The sequence below is a fragment of the Apium graveolens genome, chromosome 8 (genome assembly GCF_009905375.1).
Source record: "Apium graveolens cultivar Ventura chromosome 8, ASM990537v1, whole genome shotgun sequence".
Taxonomy (NCBI): domain Eukaryota; kingdom Viridiplantae; phylum Streptophyta; class Magnoliopsida; order Apiales; family Apiaceae; genus Apium; species Apium graveolens.
In genome coordinates this window covers 149,663,907-149,677,076 of record NC_133654.1, presented here as the reverse complement: position 1 = coordinate 149,677,076, position 13,170 = coordinate 149,663,907, and the positions used below count along the sequence as shown (strand labels likewise).

At 33.0% G+C, this 13,170-nt stretch overlaps 2 protein-coding genes across 5 annotated transcripts; both read left to right on the top strand.

The window, feature by feature from the left end:
* Positions 1 to 857: 857 nt before the first annotated feature.
* LOC141676651 (uncharacterized) lies at positions 858 to 7,206 on the top strand. Of its 3 annotated transcripts, none has more exons than XM_074482343.1 (10): positions 858 to 1,089; positions 2,337 to 2,527; positions 2,634 to 2,697; positions 3,501 to 3,549; positions 4,064 to 4,118; positions 4,188 to 4,275; positions 4,753 to 4,871; positions 5,725 to 5,850; positions 6,808 to 6,869; positions 7,024 to 7,206. In XM_074482343.1, the coding sequence occupies exons 1-9, from the start codon at positions 945 to 947 to the stop codon at positions 6,817 to 6,819; spliced, it is 849 nt and encodes a 282-aa protein (XP_074338444.1). In that variant the 5' UTR covers positions 858 to 944; the 3' UTR covers positions 6,820 to 6,869; positions 7,024 to 7,206. The 3 variants fall into 3 exon arrangements, with proteins under 3 accessions (XP_074338444.1, XP_074338445.1, XP_074338447.1); XM_074482344.1 differs by having other exon boundaries at positions 859 to 1,089; positions 2,637 to 2,697; positions 7,024 to 7,199; XM_074482346.1 differs by lacking the exons at positions 6,808 to 6,869; positions 7,024 to 7,206 and having other exon boundaries at positions 859 to 1,089; positions 5,725 to 5,930.
* A 737-nt stretch (positions 7,207 to 7,943) lies between these two features.
* LOC141677420 (uncharacterized) lies at positions 7,944 to 12,458 on the top strand. 2 transcript variants are annotated; one of them, XM_074483349.1, is made up of 4 exons: positions 7,944 to 9,245; positions 10,160 to 10,468; positions 10,783 to 10,874; positions 11,382 to 12,458. In XM_074483349.1, exons 1-4 carry the CDS (start codon positions 8,262 to 8,264, stop codon positions 12,238 to 12,240), a joined length of 2,244 nt encoding a protein of 747 aa, XP_074339450.1. In that variant the 5' UTR covers positions 7,944 to 8,261; the 3' UTR covers positions 12,241 to 12,458. The 2 variants fall into 2 exon arrangements, with proteins under 2 accessions (XP_074339450.1, XP_074339451.1); XM_074483350.1 differs by having other exon boundaries at positions 7,945 to 9,245; positions 11,403 to 12,458.
* Positions 12,459 to 13,170: the final 712 nt, after the last annotated feature.

Below are 13,170 nucleotides of genomic sequence, written 5' to 3'. Positions count from 1 at the left end.
GATTACCTAATATCGATATGTTATTAACATTATTTTGCAGAAGTCAGATTTCATGATAGACTTAGTCTTTCAGCAAGTTAACTTGTATTCGACAAGTTTATCAGCCCGCTCACAGTTACTATCAGGAATTATCCAGGATAAACATATCCTACATATTTTAAGGAAAAGTAATATGAATGAGTTTTGTAAGGACTCTATTGTATATTTAACGTATTTAAATATATTAGAGCTAATCTGCTATACAAATTCTTTTAAACAAAACTTTCTTTTAGGTTGGTTTAATTAAACTTGTTAAATTGTTTTCAAATCTATCTTTTCTTTAGTTTAAATATATTTTAAAGATTATCTTAACATTCAACTATAAACGAACTAGCCGTGAGACTTGGTCAAGATCGATAGTGTTGTTGTTTGAATTTGAAAGTTAACTTAATCTATAAATATACTTGAATATACTTTCTTTTAAGGTTGATTCACGAAGTATACACCATAATCTAAAAAATACAACTTTGCGTACAATTGAATATTCTTTACCTTGAGTTTTAACATATGCACATATATCCATACATAGAGTTCATAGTTTTGCTTGTAATTTTTATTAATCTTATATTGTTGAAAATGTAAAACTTTGTTAACGAGTAGTTGCGTTTGGATAACAAGGATTTAAGAAGTTAGATTGCGTGAGAAGATCATACAGGTTTGATATAGGCTTAGAGGGCAATTCATTTGATATTATCACGAAACTGCTATCAGTAATAAGGGATAAAATAAATTATATTATTGAATAAAAGGAAATATATTATTTTTTTTGACAATAAAAGGAAATATATTATTGAATTTTGTAAGGTGATTAATATATTGTGTTGTGAAATTGGCAAGGGACTAACCCTGCAAAGGTCATTAATCCTGAAAAGTCAAAAGAAGATACGGGTGATTTGGGGCAGGAAATGGAGGTGAAGGTAGAGGAATGTATGGAACAAGTGTTGAAGCTGACACTCTTGGACGGAACTCTTGGAGTTTTAGACTTAGGTTTAAGTCCACAATTCTGTTCCAGTCTCCTTAAACATGATGATGAGGATGATTGCATCATAGGTAATCATTCATCTCCCCTTTCATCTTCACCTCCATTATTTTACCATAATTTACTAATATATGTATAGATTTGCGGGTGGGTAACTCATCTAAAGCTTGCTCAAATTCGAAGAAGAATCTAAAATGTGGTATTCTGGTGTTGCAGCAATGAACATTTCTTTACTTATTTACTTATATAACTCATAAAAGGGTAAGTAGCCGATACCTTTGATAAAATACGGGGAAAATGGGGTAATTCATTGATAGTTGCAATGGCATTAACCCCCTATACAACCAACTTAACATTTGTAACTCCATGCTTTTAAATAGAATTGAAGAATTTCATGGATCATGGTTATTGCATCACAAGTAGTACTTTCGATGAGCATCTGTATTGTCGTGGAGTGAAATGAGGATTATAACGTCGTATTATTTTCCGTTTCTAGCAATCTAAACTAAAACCCATTGATTTTGCTTTATTCTCCATCCTAATAATATTCCTAGCAAACTACGTAATAGAAAATTTTGCTCCCACATTTATGTGCGCTCTAAATTTTGTACAAAATTTTTCATTCCATTCCTTTCCCCATTATAGTCTCTCCAACTGAATAAAGGATATAGTCATTGGCTTTTTGCATGATATGCCACAAGCCTAAAAGTAACTCGAGGGTGAACTTACACATGCAAAGAACCAGAATCGTTGAGCAATTTTTCATTTTCATTCTCCCTGTGTTTAAATAGATGCCATCTCGTATTCTCGTGATTAAAATCATTCCGGTGTCATAATACCTATAAAATTAGTTTTATCCTAAAACTAGTAAATAGTGTACTTCTAATTGTTAAAAGCACCTAATTTAAATCATGCATGTTGTTTTGTAACATCGATGATGGTTGAGGTCTAGTCTGCATATTTATACCATTTTTTGGAAATGGATAAAGTTGCTTAATAATTATTGTAGAATTGTGTTGTGATTGTGTTTAAATTGTCGCAAATTTTTTATTGATTTTGACTGTCTATGGTTGTATGTGGATAGCCCAATATTCTGCATTCATTATTATAATTAATAGATAGTTCTGTGCTTCAGCATCTTCATGCAAGTGCTTATGTAATTGGAGTATCTGTTGTAGAGTACATTGCAGTTATAATTATGAAGCAAAATTTGTAATTATTGTCAATCAAGATTTTGGCTGTATGCCTTTACCATGGCTTCATAGGTCAGCGAGCTAATCTTTGAGTAAAAGTCAATACCATTTCTTTCCTGCCTCAGATTTCACTGAAGGCGTACCAGCGTATTCTTTATACAAGAATCTCGCATTAGCTTTATGTAAATCCATATCATCGGGAGCCTTTTGTGGTCCTAAGGAGAACACAGCATTAATCCACACAGAAGAATTCCTTAAACTGAAAGAAGAAGAATGGATCAAATTGATTAGGGAGAAAGGATCTGAACTGGTACAAGTGAGTGAGTAAATGTTTTGTTCATTACTTTTATACTTTGCATTTGTTTATGCCTCTATTGACCATACTAGATCTACTATCTTCATCAATGCGCTTTATCTCATAGCAGGTATTGAAGATGTTGAATTTTGATTTACATGTTCGTCAGCCTTTCTTTTCCCAGCTCAAAGGTACTAATTACTACCTGTATTCTTCTCGGTATCTTAATTACACGTACCTAGTCCTTCACTCCTTGTCCTGATACATCTAAAAGCTGTGGGGGCAGTGCGTCAAAAGATTGTAAAATTTAGACGAACAGTTGAATAGATTTTAGAGTTGGTGGAGTTTTTTACTTCAGAATCTGTTTTCTGAAATATCATATAACTTGATGAAATTACAATCCTCGCATTTTATTTTAACTACTACAGTCAATTTCGGAAACCTATACTTCCTAAGTGCCATTTCACATCTCTTACCTTCACAATTTCTTTAATTATATTAAGAACTAAGTTCCACTCAAAATAAAATTCTTTTACCTATGCCTTTTTGTTTGCAAGTCTTTGAGCAGCTTCATCAAGCTCCTAAATTTTGTTCTAAAAAAGAACGTAATTAAATTGCCTCTAAGCTATTTAAGACATAAAAGTACTTATCATCTCCAACAACATTTCTATCCATACCCTTAAGTTATTTTTTATTAATAAATTTATTCATGGTATTGGGAGAGAGAGAATTATGATTATTAAAAAAATTGAAAATATGTCATGGTATAAGTAATGGAAGAGAAAGGAGAGGAGAGAGACTCTTAAAAATGAGGACAATAAAATGACTCCTAACTATTTGAGTAAGTGTTAGGAGGCTTTTGGAATATGGTTTCAAAGAATTTTCCTCATAATTTAACTTAAGAGCTTCAAATGTGGGGTTGTTGGAGATGCTCTTATCTTCTAAATCATGTCCACATCCAAGTCTTATCTTGTGTTGTGCCACTATTATGCAGATGGACTGAAAACAGTTGAAGGAAGGTGCGCTGTTGGTGACTACAAAAGGTGTTTACTTAAACTTAAGCAGATGTCCTAGTCAGATTGAATCTTTTCAGAATCTAACTTGGAAACAGTAATATGTTGGCTTGTAAACTGTAATATGTTGGCTTGTAAACTGTATAAAATCAAATTAAAATTGTTGGTTGGCAGTCTGGCAGAAATTTATTATATTTGCCTCTGTGATGGAATCACTCGAAGTTTTCGACCATTATTATTCTGATTTAATAGCTATATTTCACTCCGAGGGTCAATGACCACCGTGACCCTTTTATTTTTGGAGAACTACTCCTGAAGCAAAGATCTATTATACTAAAATTTACTAAATTCCCATTTTCTTAGGTAAAGTGATTGAAGAAGTATGTGTTAAACCTTTAATTTTTTTTTTGTGTGGTAAGTTGACATTTAATTTATATAGGGAATTGGTCTAAATCCTAGTAAAAGGGTGAAACAAAGTGCTGTTGCTCAATTATATGTTTTGTCTCTGTTCCTTATTCTAATGTTTTCTTACATGTGATATCAGAATGAGTCCGGGAGCATTAATTCTCTTTAACAAATGTTTGGTGCTTCAGGTTCAGGTAATAGTAGATTTATGCACCTCATCTCTTCCTCTGATGTTCAGCAAGATATAACTCATTTTTCTGCAGGATGTCCTCAAGTATGCTTCCTTTTCTGAAATGTTAGAGGCGGAAAGTATTGAGAAAGTACTTCCCGGGGTAAAGGCTATTGAAGAAGGTATCTGCTTAAATTTTCTTATATGTCATAGTGCTTTTCAATTAAATGGAAACCTAGTCTGTTCATCAAAAAAAAAATAAAAAATGGAAACAGTCTCACACTCTTGTCTTGTCATTTTTAAAGTCTTTCTTTTGTCCTTCCATCTTGTTATGCATCAGATTGCAATAGATTAAAACCTATTATCTTTGATTGAGCCACTCTTGTTAGTTATTGCTACTTCAGAGCGGGGGACAATCAATTATTGGATTTTGTGTAGAAGATTTGCCAAAACCTGCAATTTATCATTGTTCCCTTTTGATTCTTAATCTTTATCTTCTTCATTCGATAAACACTAATTTATTCTTTAGTTGATGGTTGCACGTTTTGCACTTAAAATGTTGATGACTATGACAGTTCTTTTTTTTTTTTTTTTAAATGTACTCTCAGTGATGTATTTATACTTTTACTTGTTGGTATAATTGAGCTGAAACTTTACAGGTGTGCAAATTTACCGAAATTTTTATCCCAAAGAGAAGGAGAGGTTAAATGGTGTTCTCGCAATACGCGTTACAAAACCATCCTCTCAGCTTTCTGATATTATGGCTTTCATTCTCAGGGTGAGTTTGCTTAAAACAAAGGTGGTATTGTCCGTGAAACTGCTTCATAGCCAATCATATTTAAGGCATTGTTGACTGGTTATATTGTTCTTCCCCACGACGATTTCGAACATCATAGAAAAAGTTCTTCAGAAATGTTCACCACTTCCTATAATAGTGCAAACCATGTTCTTCGGGGAAGCTCATCATATGCCTTCATTTATAAGATTGGAATACTAATGCTGCAAGTATATCTAATATTTTACCATTATGTTCATAATATCCTCAAACCAAGTTGTTCTGGACTTCTGGTGAAGTATAAACTCCATATCAAATGATTTTTTTTTAAAACTAAAAATAATGAATAAGGAAAAGGCAGTTGAGATGGGCATACCCATCTCCGTAATTTTACGGTTTCTGTATAAGAAAAATTGGTATCTAGTAAGGATGTTTTTCTTTCCTATTACCAGTGATGTAATCTCCCTACTTTTAGCATGTGAGAAAAATTAATTAGAAGTATTGTCAAAAGTATTATTAATTAACGCCATTATGGTAGTGTTCGATACTACTACTGTAATTTTTGTAGTTTGCTTGACATTATCTCATATCTGATAGTTTTTCTTTCAATGTTTTTGTGTTAGTGACATGTTACTTGTGAATAGAACATCGCTAATTGATCTTATATATGAACATTATGCTTCTTGCACACACCGGATACACTCATAAATGCCCTGCTAAACTGCCCTTTTGCGAAGATGATAATGTCAACTGTTAATCATTCTGCTGCAATTGTTCAGTCAATGGTACCATTAGCAAAAGAAATTGCAATTATAGCTTAAGTAGTTCAAATAACCAAAATCTTGAATCTGTGCAGGGGTTGAGTTATGAAGGTGTTCAGCGACTTCTGGGTATAGTTCACACTGAAGGGACAAGTAGAGTGGCACTTCCTCCACCAAGATCATCATTGTTTTCATCTTTTTTGTCTCCACATAATGCAAATGTATGAGAAATACTATGGACGTATTTGTCTATTCACTGTGTCTACTATTTTTTTTATTTCAACATATTTGATTTTCTTGATCGAGTTTTAGAAATAATTAGTAGTCCAATGTCACCCTCTGTTTTTTCCCCATGGGCAAGTATTACTAAAATTAGAATTCAGTTGCTACAGATTGAATAGGGTGTAGTTAAACTTAAATACACCTGGTACATGGCAAATTCCAGACAAGATACCACTTGGTACATTGGCTATACCATACAAGATGCCCTTACAGCAACAGCCACTTGTTTTTTTACAAAGCTATTATTTTGAATTTGACTGTTGGTTTCAGTGTCATTAAAAAGCAGCAACATTTACTTCATTTAGTGAATGCAAAAGAGAATATGCTGAAAATTTGTCTCATCCACAAAAGGCAGTGTGGTTTTAATCCAAGAAAAACTTTGTGATCACAACAGTAGTTTGAAACAAAATTAAATTATTAAAAATGTTTCAAATGATAACCTAATTTTCAAATATTTGTTACTTATAGATAAAAAGTCATTTCCCCCCAAGTTTTTATAATCTGTAAATCAAAATTTTAAGAGTTGTAAAACAAGTACCTGTCATTGCATCATTCTGTTTTTCATAGTGTTTGTTACTCCCTCTGTCACACCTCTGTCCCATTGATTTTTATACGTTACTTTTCGGCACGCTTTTCAATACTCATTTAAAATATAATTCCATAATATTTTTCTAATTTTTTTTTTTGAATAAAAGTTTCATGTTTAAACTTTTATTCAAAAAAAAAATTGAAAAAAATATTACGGAACTATATTTTATAAATGCCTCAAAATACGTGCAAATAGTAGACGTATAATAATCAATGGGACAGAGGGAGTACAATATTTATCTGTATTGTAATTAAGCTTTTATTCCTTGGCTTGAGGTTAAAAGTTGTACATTGACTATTGGAGCCAGGTCCCTGGCTAAGCATGTCAATAGGAGCAATCTTCAATTTTGGGGTAGTTTTGGTGGAAGTGGTTAGTTCTTATGGCTCTTTCTCCTTTAACCTTTTTATTCCAAGTTATACCACAAGTTTGTCATAATACACATGTTTTATGAAGAGGCAAAAATACAAGGCATAAACATCTTTTATTGTTATATATTATCATATGCTTGATTGTTGTTACACAGTTGGGCACTCAAAGGGTTGGAAGCACTAAATTAGTAACTCTTAAGCATCTTCTATGGGTCATGCTTCCCTGAAAGGAGGACATAGGAGCGGCGTTGGAATGATGCCAAAGTCACTCCAGTTTGAATATTGTAGGAATTCTATAATTTTACTTATGTAAAGATCTTTTAACTTGGGTAATCGAAGAAAATTACTATAATGCAATAGTGAAGATGAGAAAGCTGACAAATCCGCAACATAGTACTTTGCAATTGTCTGTATCTTGGAAGCAAAGGCAGATTAATAACTTTGAGATGATAAACCACACTCCACCCTTGAATTTGTTTTACAAACTTCTGCATTTTACACTATGTATTATTTTCCCTTCCAATTTTAATTTTCTTCTTTCATAGTAAATATTAATTCATGGGTAAATAAGAAGACAGATTTGAAATGTAGGACATTTCTTATTATTTAAATGAAATTTGCTTTCCGGATACTTTTCTATTTTTAAATGTACTTACTAAAATTATAAAAAATCATCTTTAACCTATCACTTGATTATCTATGCACGAAAATTACTAATTAATCTATTTTATATTTCTTCAATTCGATATTTTTTATTATGCCCTATGCATTTTCATTATCAATTATGTACATTTTTTTCAAAAAAAAATTCAATTTACGTAGGGATGTCCAACTCCGGTAAATAAGCACATATCTTATATAGGTGAGATATATTAGTCTTTTAAGTTAAAATTGGCCGTTACATTCGGTAACTGTTATTTTATTTACGTTTAAAAGAATTTAATACTTTTTGATCAATTTATCATAAATATTTGAATAAAAAAACTAGGAATGAAAAATAAAAAGCATAAATTGAGCATATAAATACATAATATCATATTTTTTTGTTGAAAGGCCCCCAACTTAATAATTCAGTATTAAGTCATTTTCTCTGTCAGTTTGGTCAATAGATCCTCATTCTCTCCGCCAATTGTAAATTGTGCTGCAAAGCTGGGACCTTTCAACCTCAATTGTTCATTTACATTATATTTCTTTATAAATTAAGAATCTCTATTTTTTTTCTGTTTGTTCTTTTCCTGTATTCCCAAATCAAGAATCTTGAAATTTAATTATTTGGGTCATGAAAAAATTAAGTATATTGTGAAATCTTGAAATTTATGATTTGGGATTTGGTATAAATTGAGTTATATGAATTGGGGTTTTGTGAAAGTGATGCATATTGAAGTTGTGAAGAATGGCTACTTTAGTCCCTGGTGTTTTATTGATGCTTCTTCAACATATGAATACAAATGTTAAAGTTGGTGGTGAGCACAGGTCATCTCTTTTACAGGTTGTGGGGATTGTTCCTGCATTAGCTGGTGGAGAGTTGTTTTCCAATAAAGGCTTTTACTTGAAGGTATCTGATTCTTCTCATGCTACTTATGTTTCTCTTCCTGATGAACATGTTGATCTCATTTTAAGTGATAAGATACAATTGGGTCAGTTTATACATGTAGATAGGTTACAAGTTGCTTCTCCCGTTCCTGTTTTATACGGGGTTAGGCCGGTTCCAGGGCGCCATCCTTGCGTTGGAAGCCCTGAAGATTTAGTTGCAACTCATTCTTTGGGATTTCTTAGTAATGATGCTAATTTGTTGTCGGGTTCCAAAAGTTTGGACAAGTCTAAGCCTGTATCCAAAGTATTGGGTAGTAGCAGTAGTAGTAGTAGTAGTGTTGGGATGAGGAGGGATAAGAAGTTTGCATCGTTGAAAGTAAGTGGTAGTTTTAAGGAGGATCAAGGGAATGGGAATTCACCGTCTTTGATGAGGTCCAAGTCTCAAATGTTGAAGGTGGGTTTGGGCTCGGTTGAGAAGAAGGAACCGGTGTTGAAGAAGTCTTTGAGTTCACGGTCAATTCCTTCGTCACCAATGAGTTGTTATTCATTACCAAATTCTTTTGAGAAGTTTTCTAATGGGATCAAGCAGCAGGGAAAAATTGTCGGGTTTGGGAAAACTAGTAAACTGGCATCAGGGGATAAGGCAACCTCAGTTCGTGGGACAAGTCCAACTAAAAGGAAGACAGCTGCAGGAAGCTCGGTAAGTAATTTTATTCAGGGAATCGGGTCGGGGCCAAAGGCCTTAAGAAAAAGTTGGGAAGGAAATATGGATGTGAAGGCTAGAGACAGTCCAAGATTGAGGACTACAAAAAGTCATTTAAAGCCTGAATCAGCAAGTTTTTCGGTGAGTTTTAATTGTTCTATCGAACTTTCAAGGCTCAAATGTTGTTTTGTAACCTGTCTATATATAGTCATTAACTGTCACGAGGATCTGATAGCGTGTACAATTAAATTATTAGCCCATCAACAAATACTCTCTGGTTCAGCTGGTTGTTAGATGGATTATTAGAGCCATGATGGTTTAAAGTAACTAATAAGTAATCATTTCAAATTTTTTGTGTATAAAATACTTTCAATGCTGACAACGTCATATTCATGTAGTTTAATTTACGTTTTAGTTGAAGTACATTATTCAGCAAATTGGAGTTTTCTCAATGTATATCTTGTTAATGTTTTTACCATACTATATGTTTCTAGTTCTGTTTGTGATTGTTACTGTTAAATTTTATTGCTTCATAAAATGTCAGACTTGACTGCAAAAATACTACTTGTTTTCGTTGTAGTTACTCCGTATATACACTCTTAATTAAGTTAGCAGAAGAAGGTTTCAAGTTATGATTATTGTTATTATTATTATTATTATTATTATTATTATTATTATTATTATTATTATTATTATTATCATTATTATTATTATTGTTGTTGTTGTTGTTGTTGTTGTTGTATTAGCAAAAAAAAAGTTATGATTATTGTTATTTTATTATAATTTTAGCTGAAGAGAAGCTAAACAGTACATGGTAACTGTAGCAATTCTTATGCTTCATATATACCACTAAACTTCTGAGCAGTCAATGTTTCTCTTATGTGAAGTGTGAACATTGGTAATGAGAACAATTATCACTTTGTTCTTCCAATCCTATGATTTGTCTAGATAAGTAAGTAATCTGGTGATTGATAATAGGTCGCCCATTTTTTTGGATTTTTTTTTTGGAAAATGATTCATGTCCTTTCTCCCCCTAATTAACATATGTTGCACAGGTTCCAAGAAAATCGACAAGCGAAAGGTTTCCTCCTAAAGAAGACACCAAGGTGAAGGTATCCTCAAAATCTTTCAAGGAAGAAAATAAGGCTGGTCTGTCTGCAAACATAGCTACAACAAATGGGAATCTGGTTGATCCTAATAAGTTACGTAAGCAGATTACATCTGTTGGAAAGAAATCACCAAGAAATAATGCTAATCATGGCTTACCTGGAAACTTTAACAAAGTTTCTTTGAGTAGAAGAAGACTAACGGATGGAAGTGCTTCGTGGAATTTACTGCCATCTTCCCTTGCAAACTTAGGAAAGGTAAGATCTTTCAATTGAATTATATTGACACCCAGTTATTAACCTTCTTGTGCACTATTACACATGTAATTAGATATATTCCATGAAATATATGTACATTGCTAGCACAACGTCCTATAGTTATTTTACCTTTTATCTGTCGGAAGACTTACTATGTTGTTCAATTTAAAATTCTCGGATAGGGTTTATCTTATAGATTCCAACATATATATAGTTATATCCAGATTTTACACAAAAGACGTATTCGTGTTTCATTGGATAGCATCATATACTTAAAAAAACAGAGGAAATAGAAGTATCTTATTTGCATGCAGGAAGTTCTGAAGCACAGAGATGCAGCACAAATGGCTGCCATAGTAGCACTGGAAGAGGCTTCAGCTGCAGAGAGTTTACTGGGTTGTTTAAGGTATAATTTATTATTTCACCAATAACTGCTTTCCATTGTTTGAGCTTTTTGCTTTATGTCATATATATACATCATATTCTGAAGTCTGGACATTGTTGCTAGTGCAACTAACCTTTGGTTTCAACAAGTTTTTTTGAAATAATTGAAAAAAATGAAAAGAAAAGGAGCATTGCAGCATCTAAGATATTACTGTACTGCAAAGTGGCATTAGATAAAGCTGAGCAGTTTGGCTTTTACTGTAGTTAAGTCAGCTTGTCGTAAAGTGGATGCATGGACTCACCAATCACCATCATAACTTTGGTGTGTGTGGGGGAGAATCGGCGTCCGTGAGTAAACCATAAGTCCTATATATTTTCAAGGGTGTATAGCGCGCACATACACACATAGCATTCCATCTCTTAGTGTCCATAAATCTATTCAAATTTATATTGTTCCACATAATTAGAAAATATGTTTTGCCTACTCAAGTTTTGAGGTTTATATAGGATCATTAATGAAATTTACCAGCTCTCATTTTTTAATTTGCAGTACATATTCTGATTTAAGTAACTGTGCAAAAGAAGATAATCCCCAGTCCACTGTGGAACAATTTTTGACTTTTCATTCTAGCTTAAAAAGTTGTCATCAAATCGTTTCTTCCCTTTCTAAAACCACCACATCTGGATCGTCATCGGACGGGGAAAAAATTCCTTCTGATGATGTACTTAAGGTCACATCTGAAAGACGTAAACAATCGGCTTCTTGGGTTGATGCTGCTTTGATCACAAGTTTATCATCCTTTTCATTATTCAGCAAACAAGGCATATCAACCACTATTCCAACTTCAACTTCATCTCCGAGCCCGAAAAATATTCCTGCAAATGAAGCCATATTAGTCCTAGAGAATTCTTCTAAGAGTACTTCTACCAAAACCCAATCCAAACTTAGGCAAACAGTGAGCTCAAAAATCGTTGGTCAGAAGCCTAAGGTTCCTCCTCCACTCCCACCTCAGGCTCAGGTAGAATGGTACAGAGGAGATGGTCTTAATGAAGCTATCGATCTTGCTGAAATGTTACAAATGGAATCACAGGATTGGTTTCTTGAGTTTCTTGAGCGATTCTTGGATGCAAAAGTGGATGTTTCAACTTTATCAGATAATGGTCAAATAGCTAACATGTTGACTCAACTCAAAAGTGTGAATGATTGGTTGGATGGTATTGCAACTGGCAAGGATGAAGAAGAGAACACACACATATCTTCAGAAACAATTGAAAGGATTCGAAAGAAAATCTACGAGTATCTTCTTACGCACGTGGAGTCTGCTGCAGCTGCACTTGGTAGCGGCTCTCAGTCGTCGCCACCAACAGAAACAAAAATCCGAAGATAAGTTACAAAAGTTGAAGAGACCCAAAGATGCAAAAGATGAAGAGCTTGTTATTGTTATCTTGTACATGTAAGTTTTACAGGAGGGCCATTCTGGTATAGAGGTGATAGTCCATTATTGAATGTAAAGAAGAGATTTGCTGCGAGTTTACAAAGTTGCTTTTTTTTTTCTTTTCCAATCTTCAGAAAATTTATTTTAGTTATATACAAAGTCGAACTGCTTGGGAGTTCATTAAAAAGATAGAAGCCTAGAATTGTATGAATTTGCCATTTGACAGTCCATAGCATATTGGTGAGCAGGTGGTTTTTGTGATTATGGCATCTTTTGTAAACTAATTGGATAGATGTAGGTTTTTAGTGCTATATATATTGCCAAGTTGGGCTGGGCGTCCAGAACTGGACTGAATTGACCGGTCCGAAAATCGAGCTTATTAAATTTCTGTTCCAGGCAGGATCAAGGCTTGTCACCTAGCTTTCTAGTGTGTGCACACAACAGAAAAGCTGTTGATATAATTTTAAGGATTTCATCTTCCCCAGATGACTTCAGGTAAAAGATTAAGACAAAAAGATTGCACGAGCCCAATTTACATTACAAATCGCTTAATCTCATGTAAAACTCTTTTTCCTCCAAGTTTAAGTGTTTACCTATCTATCTAATACCATTTATTAAGCAAACATGAGTTAATTTTAAATATATATGAGTTAAATATTTTAAATATATAACATATTCTTTATATAACATTATACTGTTGATATTTTCATTTTTTACTGTTAAATACTTTTGACATCTATATGGTATCAATTTTCATAAAAGTTCATACTTTTTACAATATATACCTATATCTTTTCCATACTAATCAAGCCATTATTATCTCACAATCAATACTTCACATGAACATTTCAATTCATCTAATAACCTCATATCCAATTATAA

Bases quoted from the DNA above. Each gene is read 5' to 3' on its own strand.
- LOC141676651 (XM_074482343.1), top strand. From the start codon at position 945: ATGGAGGTGAAGGTAGAGGAATGTATGGAACAAGTGTTGAAGCTGACA. The intron at 2,528-2,633 runs GTGAGTGAGTAA...TTTATCTCATAG, and splicing joins AAGGATCTGAACTGGTACAA to CAGGTATTGAAGATGTTGAA. The intron at 3,550-4,063 runs GTGTTTACTTAA...ATGTGATATCAG, and splicing joins GCTGTTGGTGACTACAAAAG to AATGAGTCCGGGAGCATTAA.
- LOC141677420 (XM_074483349.1), top strand. From the start codon at position 8,262: ATGGCTACTTTAGTCCCTGGTGTTTTATTGATGCTTCTTCAACATATG. The intron at 9,246-10,159 runs GTGAGTTTTAAT...TATGTTGCACAG, and splicing joins CTGAATCAGCAAGTTTTTCG to GTTCCAAGAAAATCGACAAG. The intron at 10,469-10,782 runs GTAAGATCTTTC...ATTTGCATGCAG, and splicing joins CCCTTGCAAACTTAGGAAAG to GAAGTTCTGAAGCACAGAGA.